The 16,409-nt window shown below is 40.9% G+C and overlaps 1 protein-coding gene across 2 annotated transcripts in view; it reads right to left on the reverse strand.

Annotated features, from left to right (window-relative positions):
• si:ch211-212k18.5 (sal-like protein 2) overlaps nucleotides 1-16,409 on the reverse strand; it is a 56,375-nt gene continuing 39,966 nt past the window's right edge. Inside the window, exons 1-3 of one of the 2 annotated variants that reach the window (XM_039746242.1) lie at nucleotides 14,096-14,407; nucleotides 3,138-5,818; nucleotides 1-1,559 (exon numbers count right to left, since the gene is read on the reverse strand). In XM_039746242.1, coding sequence (XP_039602176.1) covers nucleotides 1,053-1,559; nucleotides 3,138-5,818; nucleotides 14,096-14,174 — 3,267 coding nt within the window. In that variant the 5' untranslated portion in view covers nucleotides 14,175-14,407 and the 3' untranslated portion in view covers nucleotides 1-1,052. Of the gene's footprint in view, nucleotides 1,560-3,137; nucleotides 5,819-14,095; nucleotides 14,408-16,409 lie in introns of those variants that run through there. The other variant, XM_039746247.1, reaches the window with a different exon arrangement.

A 16,409-nucleotide genomic window follows, 5' to 3' on the forward strand; every position in this document is an offset into this window, starting at 1 on the left:
CGGCATTACTCAACTAGAGAATCTGAAATGAAAGTCAAAGAAAGGCAGTGACATTTGCTACTGGTGGAGGAGAACAAGGCAAGTTAGCACAGAGCACAAGTGAAGAGTCACCAGAAGACACAGCCTGAATACTATGGCTTATCGGAGGGACACAACTTTAAACTTAACTTCCTTTTAAGGGACAGGAAAATGATGATGTGGGTGTTCAGGTTTAACTTCCAGTTTTATTAGGTAACACTGATCAACAGAAAATAGACATGGACAACAGCTATACATCTGCACAACCCTAACTAACACTTTCACATAAAGAAGTTACAGGATTCATCTGAAGCTAAATCAAGTAGCTACATTGCCCAGGACAATCCTGGACACTAGACAAGCATTCTTTAATTTTGTAGAAAGTAGCCCATTTTCCAGAAGTCACCACATTTGCCTTGTCCTGACATTTCATTCAAAAGTTGGCTGTGGGTGTCCCCTGTTGCAGCTTCTCATCATGCTGACAGTCTTCACTGGTTTTGGTTAAAAAAAATCTTTTACCATTTGCACAGTTTTCTAGGAGTTTAAACTAACAGGAAACACATTTCAATGTAACTTTTTTAAAAATTACTTCCTGGGTCACTTTCTTTTTGTGATTATAAGAATGGAGATGGTGATCATGATGGTTTGTGCCTGATGCAACATCTAGATGCAGTGTCCACAACAGTTATCTAAGGCCTGTGTAATACAAAACTGCAAAATACAATGTTTTACTACTCTTAATCATTCCAGTGTAAAAAATATATATATTTAAAAAAAACAAACAAGCAGATGCTAGGTTATAAGCTTTTTCATTTGAATCTGTCAGCATTTTATAAACCATAGTACAGCGTCATGTCCAGCCATTAACTTGCATCTGCCAAAATGCACTATTCACTGTCATCCTCCCGAGCTGGTCAAATTTCAGAAGCCATACTCTCTGTCCCTTTTTTCCTATCAAAACATAAAGAAAACGCAGGAAAGGATCTGAGATATTGTTTCTATACAGGCCATTTGTCTTCTTCCAGTTTTCCCACTTAGCAGCTCATTGTCGGTGTGTCTACCTTTGATGGAGAAAGTGATGGAGTTTCTGCATCTTCCACAGAGTCCTTGCTGTCTGTTACCATTGGTTTGGAATCAGGCTTGCTCTCCATCAGGTCTTCTGTGTCCATCTCCTTTTCCAGAGAATCTACCAAGGTCTCCTCAGCTCTAGGCGCAGGCTTGACAATTATGTTACTTGTTTCAGTGCCAGGAAGAGTAGCTGAAGCAGACACTGGTGCTACTGGAGGGACACCTGTTATTCTATGGGTTCCTGTTGCTTTCAGCTCCACCTCCTTGTGTTTGGGACCCAGGCTATTAGACAAAAATGCAGTGTACTGGTTCCAAAAAGACATAGGTCCCCCTACACTCACCCCTACTACAGGGGGAAAAGACATTGGCTCTGAAGGTAGCAGGGGCACCAAAGCAGTTTGGTCCAAGGACAAACGTCGCCCTCTTCTGGCTGGAGGAGGAGTGCTGCTCCACACGTGAGTGCTCATGTGAACCTGACAGAAGAAACAGATTTATTAGATGTGTAGGCAAAACTGGACACATACACAACTCTACTGCTTCTAGGCTCTAACTATAAAAACATTACACCATATTATCACACAAAACTGTGTGTGTGATGCACGCAACATACAGCTGGACTTCTGCTGTACAATTTAAAATATCTAACTTACCTTTAGAGACTTAAAAATGAATATATATATATATATATATATATATAAGCACTATACATTTTTCTGTTACCTGTGTTATCTATGTTAAGTAAGTGTGAATAATTCTTACTTATTATTTCTATTTACATATCTATTATTTTTTGTATATTATTTACTCATTCTTAGTTTAACGTCTTTCTAAGTTGTCTTTCTTTTCTTGTATTTTTTTCTATGTCATCTTGTAAAGCACTCTAAGCTACATTTTGTTTTGCATGAAAATGTGTTACAGTAATAAATGTTGTTGCTTGTATTATGTGGTAATGAATACTGGAACTTAACTGAACATCTCATCCACTATGGAGATACAAGGAAGGGCAAGATCTTCCTAACTCTTCAATACAACCTCTCATAACCAGATTATAACTGCCAAATTCCATCCACTTGTAAATGCAAGGCTGGACATTAATTAAATAGCTCCAGTGTTATGCAGTCACAAGGATAATCCTTGACTAAACCATCCTCCGCTAGACAGGATGGCAACTTTGGTTCTTAAACACACACCTTGACTTCAACTGGAGGATACACAACATACTATTAACTGCAGCACTCAGCTCCTACACAACAAAGAAAGGTTGGATTTTACCTGTGTACGATACTTCTAAACAGGCATACAGGAGTAGAACTTTACTGGTGCACATACACACATGGCATCTTATTACACAATTCCTCTAACACATAGTCACCCATGACAAACTGTTATTTACAGAGCTTCATAGCTATTGGGGAAACTGAACTGAAACTATCAAAAGGTAGAAATTTGCTCTATTGCACATGTAGGCAAGCTTTATTATAAATGCCAGACTTCATTAAGATACATGTGCACAAGAAGGTGCCCATAATAATTATACTTTTTTGATATACGAACATACAAATCCTTCCTACATCTACTTCCTTCACAGTATAAATTCCCCTTAAGATCATACAATTACTGTACAATTATACTTCTAGACACACATATTCTATGAAACATTTATAGTACAAAGCCTGAGATTGAAGGACTCTTGTGATATGACTCAAATATGGTACATATGACAAGGACATAATGAGATCTACTGCCCCAATTATCAGATAGACCAAAGGCAGTAATGGAAAGAGAAGGAATAGAAATCAAATATGTAGAAATCGCTCTCAAAAGGAACCTTCTGCTCCCAGTGGTCCAGAGCTTGTGCCTTAACTGGACTTCTTAGTCATGTAAGGTCACACATGTAACCTTGGTGGACATTACTCTTGCTTCAAGGGATTGCCAAGAAAACGACTGTATAAGCTTATCTTTTCTAGACAATCCATGACCACTCTGGTATGACAGTATTACATTTAAAGCAGTTTTTAGAAAAAAAGATGGATACGTAAAATTTCTCACACCTTAAGGTTCCCCTTTGTAGTGAATGCCCGGCCACAGATGCTACAGCTGTACGGCTTTTCCCCAGTGTGAATCCTGTCATGTATCTGGAGGGCGCTGGCCGAGGAGAAGGTCTTATTGCAGGACAAGCAGAGGTGCTGACGACTGGGAGGTGGTCTTCTGGCAATTGAGTTTGAAGTTGGAGAAGGGCTAGTTGCCAGTGAGCCTGGGGTATTAGGGTAAGGACTCCCAACATTTATGTTCATGCTGCCATTGTTATGATCGCCATGACTTTCAGGAATGTAGGGTACCCCTTCAAGTTCTAAGGGCTCATGGATTTCTTCGTCAGCTGGTTTGGCCATTTTTTGCTTGCAGACTTCACAGTTACCACCCTTAACCAGGCTGCTTTTGCAATTTGGACATCCTGGATCACCTGTACTAGTGGCTGAACCTTCAGGTGCAAAGGGCGGCGAGTGCTGCATAATATCATCCTCTTCATCTTCTTCATCCTCCTCCTCCTCTACCTCCTTATCTCTTTTCTCGATTTCTCCATTTTCTTCCCTACAGAAAGTAACAATTCCTGTATTTGCCATGCTTGGTCTACCTGCAGGGACCTCAGTGCCACTGCTGCTGCCACCAGTGCCAAATGCTGACAGAGTAGGAAGATTGGGAATCTGGCCTCCAAGATGCATGCGAATGTGATGCTGTAGAACAACAGCATTCGTGAATTTGCGCTGGCATATTGGACATGAGTTTTGGGCTCTTGCCAGGGGTCGAGATTTGTGTGTTGCTTGGTGGGCACGTAAGTTGCCTTTGGTGGAGAAAGCACGTCCGCAGACCTTACAACGGAAGGGGCGATCTCCAGAATGAGTGGCATAATGGAGCCGGAGGGCACGTGGACAGCTCAGGATCCGCTGGCAAACCATGCATTGGTAACCACTAGGGCCACTTTCGTTGGTCTCTGGTGCATTGCTCTCCCCATCTGCCCCCCCACCAACTGAAGTCATGCTGCTCTTCTCTAGGTTTTCAACAAGCCGCTGCAGTTTTGAAGTCTCAGATGACTTGGTTAGGGGAGAAAATGCAGAAAATGGAAAATTTTGTGGTGGACGAAGGACAGCCAGGCTGGGGAGAAGCATTTTTGGTGCCTGAGGAGGAGTGTTCTCATCCGGCTTGCCAATGGTAGCTCTGTTAAGAGCCAGTAAGGAGTGAGCTGTTGACAGCAAAGCCAGATCCATATTAGGAGGCAGCATGGTAGATGGAGCCTTGGGAGCTGGACCAGGAAATGGAAGGATGCTTGGGCTGAGAGAGGATGCAGCAGTGGAGGTGATGGCAGGGGCCAGGCCTGTCGTTGAGCTTGTGCCACCTCCATTGCTACTGCTGTTTTTGTTGGTGCTGTTCCCATTGGTGGCACCATCCAGTGGCTCTGGCACAGGATGAGGGTTCATGGGGACATGTGGAAAGTGCTCCTTGTGACGGTGAAAGTGCACTTTCAAGTTGCCACGGGTGGTAAAGCGGTTCAAACAGACAGTGCACTGGTATGGCCTTTCCCCAGTATGAGAACGTAAGTGGATCTGCAGGGCAGAGTCACTACCAAATGTCTTGCCACAAAAGCGGCAGCGGTGTCGGTCCTCAGTCCCTGCACCTTTCTCAAATGACCCTGACATCTCCCTCACATGCTGTAGAGCTGGGGGAGCAGAGCCAGAGTTTTGCAAGGATGACAAGAAGGGTACGGCCTGCTGCACAGAACCTGGTGGCAGACTCGGACTTGACATTTTTAAGGTAGGATAGATCTGGGAGGGGTTGGTTGGCCGAATTTGGTTAGGATCAGCCACCACCCTTGCTTCGTATGGTGAAGCTGGAACAAGAAGACGTAAAAGACCAGGCTTGATAGGCTTCAGAATGTGGGAAATTGGAGATTTGGAGGAAAGAGCAGAGATTGGAGTGGAGGGAGACAGAGATGTGGAATCCTGCAGGAGAGAAGCATAAAATGCCAATGGTGAGGGCTCCAAGCGAGGTGGTGCTGAGGAGGCCAGTGCTGAAGGGGGGTGGCTGGGTACTGAGCCAAGCTGGAGGACTTGTCGGCATATCTGCTCTGTCATTTGCAACTGGTGTATTTGCCGCTGTTGCAGGATTCGTAGCTCTTCCAAGATCAGAGGAATGCTCAAGCCGGTTTTGTTACTACCAGAAGAGTCGCCCATCCCCACTGGACCAGTAGGACTTCGTATACCTTCAAAGGCCAAGCCAGGGGTGGAAGATCCAGGGTGCGTGGCAGAAGGAGTGTTGGTGGTAGCTAAGACCCCTAGTTTTGGGGAGACCATCTCCTTCCGGTTTTGCTTTGGTGGAGCGACAGAATCTGCTTCTACAGTGGGACTCACTCCTCCCAATTTTTCTGCTACATTTGATGCAGAATTATATCCAAAGGGGGCTTGGGTAAAGAGGCTTTGAGAGTGGGTGGACCCATCAGGAGAGGAACTTACATCATCCTGGGAAGAGTTTAGCTCACTTGGAGAAGGGTTTGAAGGGAAAGGAGAGGTCTGGCCTCCTGTGGAGGTGGGGATTATGACCAACTGGTCCCGAGAGCAATGAAGTTGATGCTGCTTGAGGTCTGAAAGCTCACTGAACTGCGCACAGCACTGATCACAGACGTGACTCCGACTTTCCTCCACCTTCAGGGAGCTGCTGTCCTGATCATCAGTGTGATCAGCTAGGAGAAAAAAGAGAAATCATAAAAATTAGCTCTTTAACTAAGTCAATGAGCATGGCAGTGAAGGTCACAGAAAACAGGCTCAATGGTGATCTATCCTCCTTCTTTCTATTTACTTAAACCCATTTGTTTTAAATCTTTTGAGTCTGGAGAGCACTAGGTCACTTAATCTTGCTGAAAATTGGAAACATAATATAAAACCCATGTGATACTCAGCAGCAAAATACTAGCTTGTTGCAACCATGTGAAGTACAAAGAACTAGACTGAACATTAACCTCCAAAAAAGCATCCTCCATGTGAGATTACCAAATATGTTCTTTATCTTGGAGTTGGGACAAAGGGATGGAATGATGGGAAAAGAAACTATTGAGCTACTGAAACTGGGTCACATTCATCATTTTAAAATTTTCCCCTCTTATTGGTGATCTCTTTTTGTTGGTGCCTTTTTGAGTGACCTATGTGCTTATGAGTGTGTGGAGCATGCATTACTAATAGTTGAAAAGTACTCAAGAAATGTATAATATCAGAAAAATTATCAGTGTTCAAGTAAAAACATACTGATTTGCTGCAATCATCTCTTTATTACAGAGTCCCTGAGGTACATTGCATACTATAGATCTGTTTATTTGATTGGTGTATTTATGTGTGAGTCTCTAATTCATTTTATTTGTATGCTTCCATACCTTTCTGTCTAAGCTTTTGCCCATACATCCCAATCTCCATACATTTCTCTGACTGAGTTTATTTCTGTGTGCGGTGAACTTTGTCTGTTTGTGTTATCTGTGTATTTAGGTTTGTCATGTATGGCTTGCTTCCAAATATATATGTTTATTTATATCCTTTGTGTGTGTTTCAAACAATTTTTATTTTATTTTATTCTTTGCCTTTCACATAATTTGTGCAAAATAGTCAGTATATATCTGATTCTTTGACTTTTTTGTCTTGTATAAGTACTTTTTCTCATGTCTACTTGTGTGTTTTGTAGCAGAATATCTTTATTTCTATATATGTATACTTACTGTATATTTGTGTATCATACACAAGCTTTTTCATGTGTGCTTATATCCGTTTCTTTCTGTTTTATTCCATTTGTTTCTATTTCTGATTGCAACTGTGTATGTCTGTCCTCTCTGATTGTGTGTGTATTTGTAAGGATGTATTTCAATGTGAATCTCTGTATGCACATACTTATTATGCATTTTAAAGTGACATGTGCTGTGTGTTTCTATTTTTTCGATTGTTTTGTTTCTGTCCATGTGTTTTCTTAGCTGCTGATTTATACTTCTCAGTAGAAACTGAGACTTTCTTTATTTGATCACCACTAAGCTGTGCTTGAAGCTGTTGTGCTGCGATGCACATGTCTTGCAAGTTGGTGACCCTCAGAAACGTGTCTTCTGATTGAGTTGTGACTTTGGGTCTGACAGATCTCTTCCTATTAGAGTTTCTTCCAGTTTCCAATTGCCTTTGGATTGTGTGGAACACCGTACTCATTAACACTTTGATTTTATTTCTTTTTGCAATTTCTCTAAATGAAAGGCTTACACTTCTAAGGGTAATAATGCTCTGTCTCATTTCATTAGTAAATTACCATTATCACTGTAATATTGTCCAGGTAGTACCTCAGAGAGCGTAGAAACACAGTCTTCTCCCAACTCTGCCTTAAGACGCAGGGTTTTTAAGTAATCGACAGACTCTGGGACACTTGTACAAATTGTTTGCTTCAACTTGCAAGGCTTTATTTACTTTAATTGCTGCAGAATATTTGTAGGTTATAACCTATTAGCTGTTCCCTAAAGAAGGCTCATTTGTAATATTCTGAAATTTACTTTTTTCAGTTTTTGTTAACGTAACCTTTAAAATTTAAACCCTTGACAGTTCACGACTGACCATTTTAGGTCATTCATTGCATTTCATCTAATTACATTTGTAGAAAAACTGGAAAAACAGAGGTGTTTTCAAACTTTTGACCAGTAGTGTATATAGATTGTGAATTCAAATCTACACTGAATCAATGTATTATTTTAAATATATCCCCTAATCTGTGAGCACTCCATCCATTCATTTTCTATACTTGGCTTTGCAGTTTAGGGTTGCTTGCACTCCAGTCTATCCCAGCTGGATCAGGTAGAAGGCAGGAAATAACTCATGATGAGCCATCAGACACGCTCAGTCATTCACAAAGAACTAATTTAGAGTTGACAATCAATATAACACTAACACTTTTGTGATGTGGGAGAAGAAAAACATAAGCACATGTAGAGAACATACCCATTACACACAGATGCAGCCCAGGGAGTTTCCTGAAGTGGTGAGGTAGCAGCACTAACTACTGTGCTTCCCACAAACACGTATCTAAGTCTGTATTTTATATCCATGGGCTGTGCTCATGCTATGAGTTATTTCCACTGGACATCTGTATTGGGAGCTCGAGTCTGCCATTAGCTCAAGTAACTAATTGAGCTTTTCAAAGGAAGATTGTCTTTTTAAAAGCAGGCTTGTTCCTCTTAAGCTCTGCTACATAGCTAATTACACTGTTGTAGGTTGTATGCTGCTTTGGATACAAGTGCATGATGTTTTAAAAAAATGCAACTGTCCTCTAGGTCTACATTTGGGACTGATTACATGATTAGGTCAACATATGCACATATTTATGGGCTTATGTCAAGTTGTGCAGGTTAAGTCTATGAGAGTCTTGAGTGTCTACAGTCAATTTGTCTGATTTAAATAGACAAACAAACGAGGGATGATTGAGATTATAAATGTATTGTAAATGAGTTTATGTGTATTAGTAGATACTAATTTGTTTCTCCCTACTACTGCGAATCTGTATCTTTTCATATATTTATTTCACTATACATGTTTGTATATCTAAGCATATGACTACATATGTATTTGTGTCTACATTATGATTATCTGTGCATTACGAACACATGCACGTTTGTAAGTGGAAGCATTGGGGTATAAGCCTATGACTGCTTGTGTGTGTTTCTGTGTTTATGTCTTGTTGACTTTTTGTTTGTGCCTAGGAGTATATATGTCTGCATTTCTGTAAGCATGGCTTTACATGGCTCTGTATGCATATGTCAGGGTTGCTTGTTTGTGTGTGTGTCCATGTCTGAGCTTTTCTCCTTGTTTTGTTTGAATGTATCTCTAAGTATGCATATGCTTAGGCAGACAGTGTGGCATAGTGGTTAAGGCTTTGGACTTCAAACCCAGAGGTTGTGGGATTAAATCTTGCTAATGATAATGCGTGACCATGAGCAAGTCACTTCACCTACCTGTGCCCCAGCTGGAAAAAATAACAAAACAAAAAAAGGAAATGTAACCAATTGTATCTCAGATGCTGTAAGTTACCAAATAAAAAACTGTAATAACATAACTGCTAGGTATTAGGTGTTTCTGTCTATGATAGTTAGTTACTGCTTATAACTAGCTGCATATTTGTGCCCCTTTCTATAGGTATATCTATGCTATATATGTATTTGTATCTCTCTTCATGTCACATATGTGGCTGTGTGCAGATGTGCTTCCGTATTTTTTCCGTATTCCTTTTGTGCATGTGTGTGTGTGTATGTTTGTGCAAGTATGCACTTTACTGTCTATTTGATTTTATCAAGGCATGCATTTGAGCATGTGTCCATGCCTGAGACTGTTATGTGTTTTTGCATCAGTGTATTCTTGTGTTGTTTTGATTAATTACAAATAGTTAACTAGTATGCACACTGTGAAGACTATTTTGTGTGTTTTGGTTTTGTCTCTCTATTTGTACATACAAATCTGCATCTATAAGTATGTGTGCCTAAATCTTAGCTTGCGTAAACATGATTGTCTGATAATATTTGTTGCTACTATATTTCTAATTTTGTGAACTTGTTATCGGCAGTCCTCAGCACCTCTGCCCATGCTCCATTATCAATACCCATTCAGCCAAAAAGGACTTGGGAGTTGAGAAGGAATTCACAGAATGGTACTCAGTTGCATATGTACTAACCCCACACAATCTGGTAAAGTTTAATGTTCTTAAAGCCTCAGAAAAGTCTGTACAAATTAAGTGCCAGTGAAGACCAATATCATATTTATATATTTGAAGTTTTATTTTTGTTTGTGTTTTTACCCTTTAAAACACCATAAATATTAAAGAAATATGGATGAACTGATGACAATGCCAATGGAAGACCTGCCCATATATGCACCCAGATTCTGCTTCAGAACAGCGGCTGCTCCCTCCCTACGAGCTTGCTGTTATTAATTCCTTCCCCCTTCATTTCCCCCCATGTTCCCTCTCTCTTCTTCCCTCTCATCCACTCACCCCCTCCAAGAACCGCTCACACCCCCACCCCCATCTTATAGACACAGACGCACAAAACACACTCTCTTCATTAACAGATTAGCCCTCTCAAGAAGCGACAAAACTGAACACAATATGGGTAACCATGACAACACATTATCTATCCATTACTTCAAAAAAACATCCCCCTCTCCAGCATTATTCTCCAGCCCCTAAGCAGAACCCCACAGGGGCTAAAAGGTCATGTTTTTGCAGCAAAAACTTCAACAAAAAGCTGACCCTGCTTTCTCATTGGCCAGAGAGATGCCCCTACAGATGACCAGGTCAAATTCCATTGCGCTAAGACTGTGTGACCTAAACAATGGATAAGGTCTGCATGGCTGTTTGGGGGCACTCCGTATTATTCGTGCATGTCATTGCTTTCACAAATTTAACACTCAAAGGTGTGAACAAATGAATGAATACACAGTGGGGAAGCACAACAGTCTTAAGCCAAGAACACAAGCTACCAGGTCCATACTCAGTAAGAGCTGAACCTTCCTCAAAACCAACCCAGTACAGCTCCACTCAGTGGTAATTCTTTCCACCTGTGCTAGCTGAAGTATAGGCAGGACATTTCCTGATAATAGAGTTGGGCTTAAAGCATCACCTGGAACAAACCCATTTGCAGAAGGCAAGTGCCGCAAAACTGGATTAATACCTCTTGTAAAAGTGATGGTGGCAGAACTGGGCTTGGGTTCTATTTCATCTCCATTATAAATGGCCGTCCAATGGCCATTTATCACTATCTTTTTGCCCTTTGGCCCCAAATATACACCTTACAATTTCTATGTATGCCATGTGCAGTTATCACCAGGCATGCCTGGCAAAACCCCAGGTAAAAGCACAGACAGCTGCACTCTGTTGCCCCGCCTCACTTCCTTTGGTTAATAACTACTTGCCAACACCCCCCAACCCCCCACCTCCATAAGACACCTCCCCACTCCATCTTCTGGAGTTCACTCTCTCTCCCACAAACACAAGGCTTCTATTCTCAATCACTCGAGCTGTGTGGTCTTTTCCCAGCTCCTCTACTATTTGGCACAATGGGTATGGGGGTTTGTGGACTGTGGAGTGGGGGGGATAGTGAGCAGCAAATTAATTAAACTCTGATCCTGCTACTAAGATGAGGCGGGAATAGTGCTGAGGATTTGGAGTGGGGGTGGTGAAACACAGCATGAATATAGTATCTTATTGCCACAACAACAGGATGGGCAGCATTTAGAAAATGATTCAAAGCAGCCATTAGAGGCAGCATGGCTTTAATTATGAACAAGTGTGTTAATAGGCTTTTGTTGGGGGGTGGTTATGGATTTTGCACTATCATTAAGAAAGAAGCAATTTTTACTATAGGCAAGTTTAGAAATATGTGGGGGTGGTGGTAAATGAGCTCTGTGTGAAGAAAGCGCTAAGTGGATCGGTTCAAGAGGACAAACATAAAAGGGTAATATTCTCAAACCACTTAATCCTATCCAGGTTCTGAGTAAAATTAAAATATTAAAGTGAAATGTATTATACTGACCTATCTAGTTGTTTTTTGTTTTTTCATTTAACAGACCTATTTCCGATTCTTTCCCTACTATCAATGCAACACCCCTGTCAGGTCAGTGTATTTGTTCAATAAGTAGTAGACCTAGAATACACAAAGTGTAGGCAAAACCTGTCCAGACAACTGTTTATTCATAGTCCACTTTGTCCTTGTATATGTTTGCATTTGTCCAATGGAAGTGTGCTGTGGGTGTCTCAGGCAGGCATTGTTATGTGTACACCACAGCATGAGACTCTGGATCTCCAGAGTGGTTAGTTCACTCTATCAGCCTGTCTTGGACAGATATGTAGTATGAAATCCACTGGTATACAGAAAAGAAACATATTACAAGGTCCAAAGTTAAAATCACCCTGAAGATAATGAAAGCTCCATCTGGGCTGATAGTCTTGCTATCTCTGTTGGTGCCATCTCAGAGACTGAGCATGATGTTACAGTGCTGATAGTGCTAGACATTAAAAACGTTTCCTATTTCAAGACAAGAAATGATAGGAGGATGCTAAGTAATGACATGCTCTACGAAGCTACAAAGAAAGCACTGAATCAGAAGTGAAGATTCATTGGAAACCTTGAGGTATATAGTCTTATGTACTAAGCCAATAATGCCTAACACTTAGCAGCTGCATTTAACAAATTCACTGTTCGTTTTTACTAATAATTTGGAGTCACCTATTTTGGCTATAGCCAATATCACCATGGCCACACTTACCAAGTTAGAAGTAACGATGGTGAAAGTTAACTTTAGATTTCATGAATTGAGTATTTTTGGGTGACAGAAAATGTGGCCTTAAGTCCATGTCTTCTGCTTGTTGGTTCCTCAAATAATAGCAAGAAAAAAGATACTTAAGTATGGCTATGTTACCACTGCAATATCCTCTCTCATTTTAGGCCTCAATTAATTTGTTGATATTCCTATTATAAAAATGGCCAGGTGAAGTGACTTGCTCATGGTCACACAGTGTCAGTAGTGGGATTTGAACCCACAAACTCAGAGTCCAAAGTCTCAACCAGTATAAATATACAAGCCAGGCTAATACAGCATTAATGAGCTCAATGAAGAAAATTCACTTTGTATTGCATAATGCTTAAATAGGAGATATCAACAAAGATCTATTTAACTATCAGGCTGCACATGCTGTACAAATCTAATCGCCTAGATATTTTATAGTAGTTACTAGAACAGAAGACAGAAGTGCCATTTGGCAAAGAAAATACTATTTAACATACTTAATGTATGCAGAGCACTTTCAAAAAATGCAATGGACAGAAGATAAACAGCCAAACAAACTAAACAAAGTCCAGAGTGGCCTAGTTGAGTAGTTCATCAAAACAACAGACTCCATATCGTATCTTCACAGCATTGTTTATCCAACTTATATCTAAGTGACAAGCTAGTTATGCAACAGGTCTCCGACTTGCCAGACTGCCCAACTTCTGCAAGTTTAAACATTTATGACAACTCAAGGCTCACTGTAGGATAGCTAACATAGTCTAAAAATTAGATCACTATGAGGACAAATAGCTTTATTAAAAATATGAGTGACCCTTTACTTTATGCAGGTTCTAATCATTGACACACTGAAGATAGTATCAGCTGTGCCGTACTACATACATTTGTGGACCGAATATTGCAAAAAAAAAAAAAAAGTGTGTCTGGTAGAGGGCAGGTTTTCTCATCACTTTCAAAAAATGGTAAACAAAAATAACAAGGTGGGTTCCTCTACACTACTGGGACAAGGCCACTTTTAATAATAAAAATGGTGAGGTCTTGTCTTTGTTTTTTTAGGTTTCATTGTTTCTGAAAATGTTAGATAGTTATCACGAATGAACAAACGAGCATGAATTCAGTTAAGATGTAACCTTCTTATCTGTGTGTCCATTCAAATCAAATTACACATTGAAATCACTTTTTTAGTCATCACGGAGGAGGAAAGGAGTTCCTGTTATAAGTTCCAAGGTGGCAAATTGAAGCGAGGACTTCAGTTCCAGATTCTGAAAGAATGGTCTCATTTGACCATGAAAATCTAGCTTACCTTTTTCCACACTGTTAGTCTAAATAGTTTAAACACACCGTTAAACTTAAGGGCGCATAAACGCTGTACAATTAGGCAAGCAAACAAGCTGAAACATTCAATTTTTAAAATAAAATGAATACGTAAAGTTAAAATTCTTTTGAAACACGCAAAACTAGATATCATTTAACTTAGACAAGCGCACGAAGATCTATTTTTTAAAAAGGCAAAAAGTTTACTTCGCACCCTCTGTCCCCGAGCAGGCAAACACGCGCAAAGTGAAATCACGTTAGCTTTTAGGTCAAGTTTGGAAGCTTAATGGCCAGTTTCTCACTGAGTAGGCTGTAAGGAGACCGAGAATAATAGCGCGGTACCCTCGCGGAAATCTTACCTTTCTCACAAGTGTTGATAGTGCCACCCACGTCTGAGTTGAGCAGCTGCTGCGGTCGCCTTTGCTTCCTCCGTGACATGGTTTAAAATTGAAAGTTTCTGAGATCTTCTCTATAAAAGTAAACTACGCAGCGCCCCGCTCTTAATGGAGTGGGTGATGGCGCACTGGTACCTTGTGGCTACTCCACGAGGTGCCGGGTTCTTTCTCACATGTGGCACATGCTTCACATCACCCCGCTGTGGAGAGGTAGGTGTCCCGACCACTTTGCTCATTATTGATCGATCGTCCGCGCGCGCCTCTCTCTCTCCCTCTCTCTCTCTCTCACGCTCGCTCGCTCACAGTTGCACACTAGTTGATCTCTTTTTGCATTTAAATGGGGGAAAATACACCCTTCACATTCTTTTCTCAAATCACTCAGCAGTCCCTTCCCCCTGTACAATCCCCAGTAAACCAACAATAGCGGTGCGCTTGAGGCTGCTGGAATGCGCAACTTTGCGCTCCTGTGAAAGTGAGTTCGAACATGGTTTAGCATCAAGCAGTACTCTCAGTATTTCACACGTACGCGTTTTTCAATTGCATTCCAAATCTTAATAATCTCCTATCTACTAAACAATGCAAAATGCGTTCCAAATCGTGAACATCCTACAGCTGCAGCACTCAGGAGAGCAATGGACTGGTGTTTTAGACTGGGCAGAGTTTTCTTCTACACCTGTAATTGGTTCTATTTATTTTTTTCATTACACATCAGCTTATGTACAGCATTACTGTTACCACCATGGCTGCATCTCTTGTCCAGAGAGACCCCTGGAGGCCTGCATATGGTTGCCCATTAATCTGCTCAGTGTAGTAAGAAAATGTGTTTAGCCTGTCCCAAAGACATGTTTATATTCCCTGCAGAATACTTACTCCTTTCTCTTGGAAATCCCTTGCTTCGGTAGACATTTTAAACTGCTACACAAAATATAACATTATGTTGTACTGGTGATGAGTGGGGGCATTATTATTTCAAGAATGGCTACCATCCTGCTCAGCACTAACCCCACCTACCTACCCAAAACCTCACCCTATGTAATTAAAAACAATCTCCTTTTCAGAAGCGGTCAATGGGGCAGCACATGGACAAAAGCCGGCTGGCCACACTTGAATGGTTTTCCTTTGGCAAAGCAGGGAATAGGCAGCCTCACAGCTCAGTGAATGTATAAGACGACTCTTGAGAAATGAAGAGAGAGGAAAAGAGAAAAAAAGAAAAAGAAAGAAAAGAATGAAGTCTTTTCAGCCTCAGCCAGTCTTTTCAAATCACGTGGATTGGTACAGTGAGATTAATAATCCAGGGTTTTTAGGCTTTGAATGATCCCACCTAAAATGGGCACACACACACACACACACACAAGCATAGATACACTTTGATATACGAAAGGGTTCTCAACCTGTGGTACATGAGGAGTTATGGGGTGGTAATGTGAAGGAACAAAAAATAAAAAAGAAAGAGTGGAAAGCACAAATAAAGGCAGAAAGATAGAAAGTGGTGAGCATGAAGCAGTTGCAAAGCCCCTTTACAAAACATAAAAATCCTGCTATGTTTTTCACGGCAAAAAATACTTTTATGATTAACACTTTTATTCATTCATGGAATTGGTTCAGAATTTTAATTGGTTCAGAATTTTTGTTTTTAGAGTGTATTAATGTTATCAATCAGCTATCAGTTGCAGTTATTTTAACTTGTAGTATCACATACTTCAATGGGGGAGCTGAAATGACGGTCAGATTATTCAACATTTACTACAGAACCATTCATAGCTATGATAGATAAATGGAGGTTTTGCATCAACAGCAGCTATAGCGCTTAAGTGTACTGTACTGTTATGTTTTCATGGATCAGTGTCCCATCTGCACAGGCTTGCCTTACCTTAAAGGCCTCTGGCCAGCCCAGGGTCGTCTCTAGCTTCAGCACTTACTAGGGGCTTAGCCCCCCTGGATAATAATCTGATAGATGCAAAAAAGGAGTTCATCTATGAAGTTTTCATAAAGTTTACGAGTGCTGTGAGAATGCAGAACGGGGCAGGACTCTCAAAGATCAGAAGCTGAAAGCTTAAGTCCACAGGACAGGCTGAGCGGAGGACTCTCGAAGATCAGGGGCTAAAGCCACAGAAGCCCTTCCTAATGGCACCACTTGTCCTGCCTACATACACTACACAGGAGAGTGGCTTTAATGTAAGACAAGCCTTCAACCTGTGTGGGAGGGATACTGACCCATGAAAACAAAACAGTACAGTAAACTTAACGCTATAACTTCGGCTGCTTCCAAGGCACATCA

Source organism: Polypterus senegalus, chromosome 1, assembly GCF_016835505.1.
Source record: "Polypterus senegalus isolate Bchr_013 chromosome 1, ASM1683550v1, whole genome shotgun sequence".
Classification (NCBI taxonomy): domain Eukaryota; kingdom Metazoa; phylum Chordata; class Cladistia; order Polypteriformes; family Polypteridae; genus Polypterus; species Polypterus senegalus.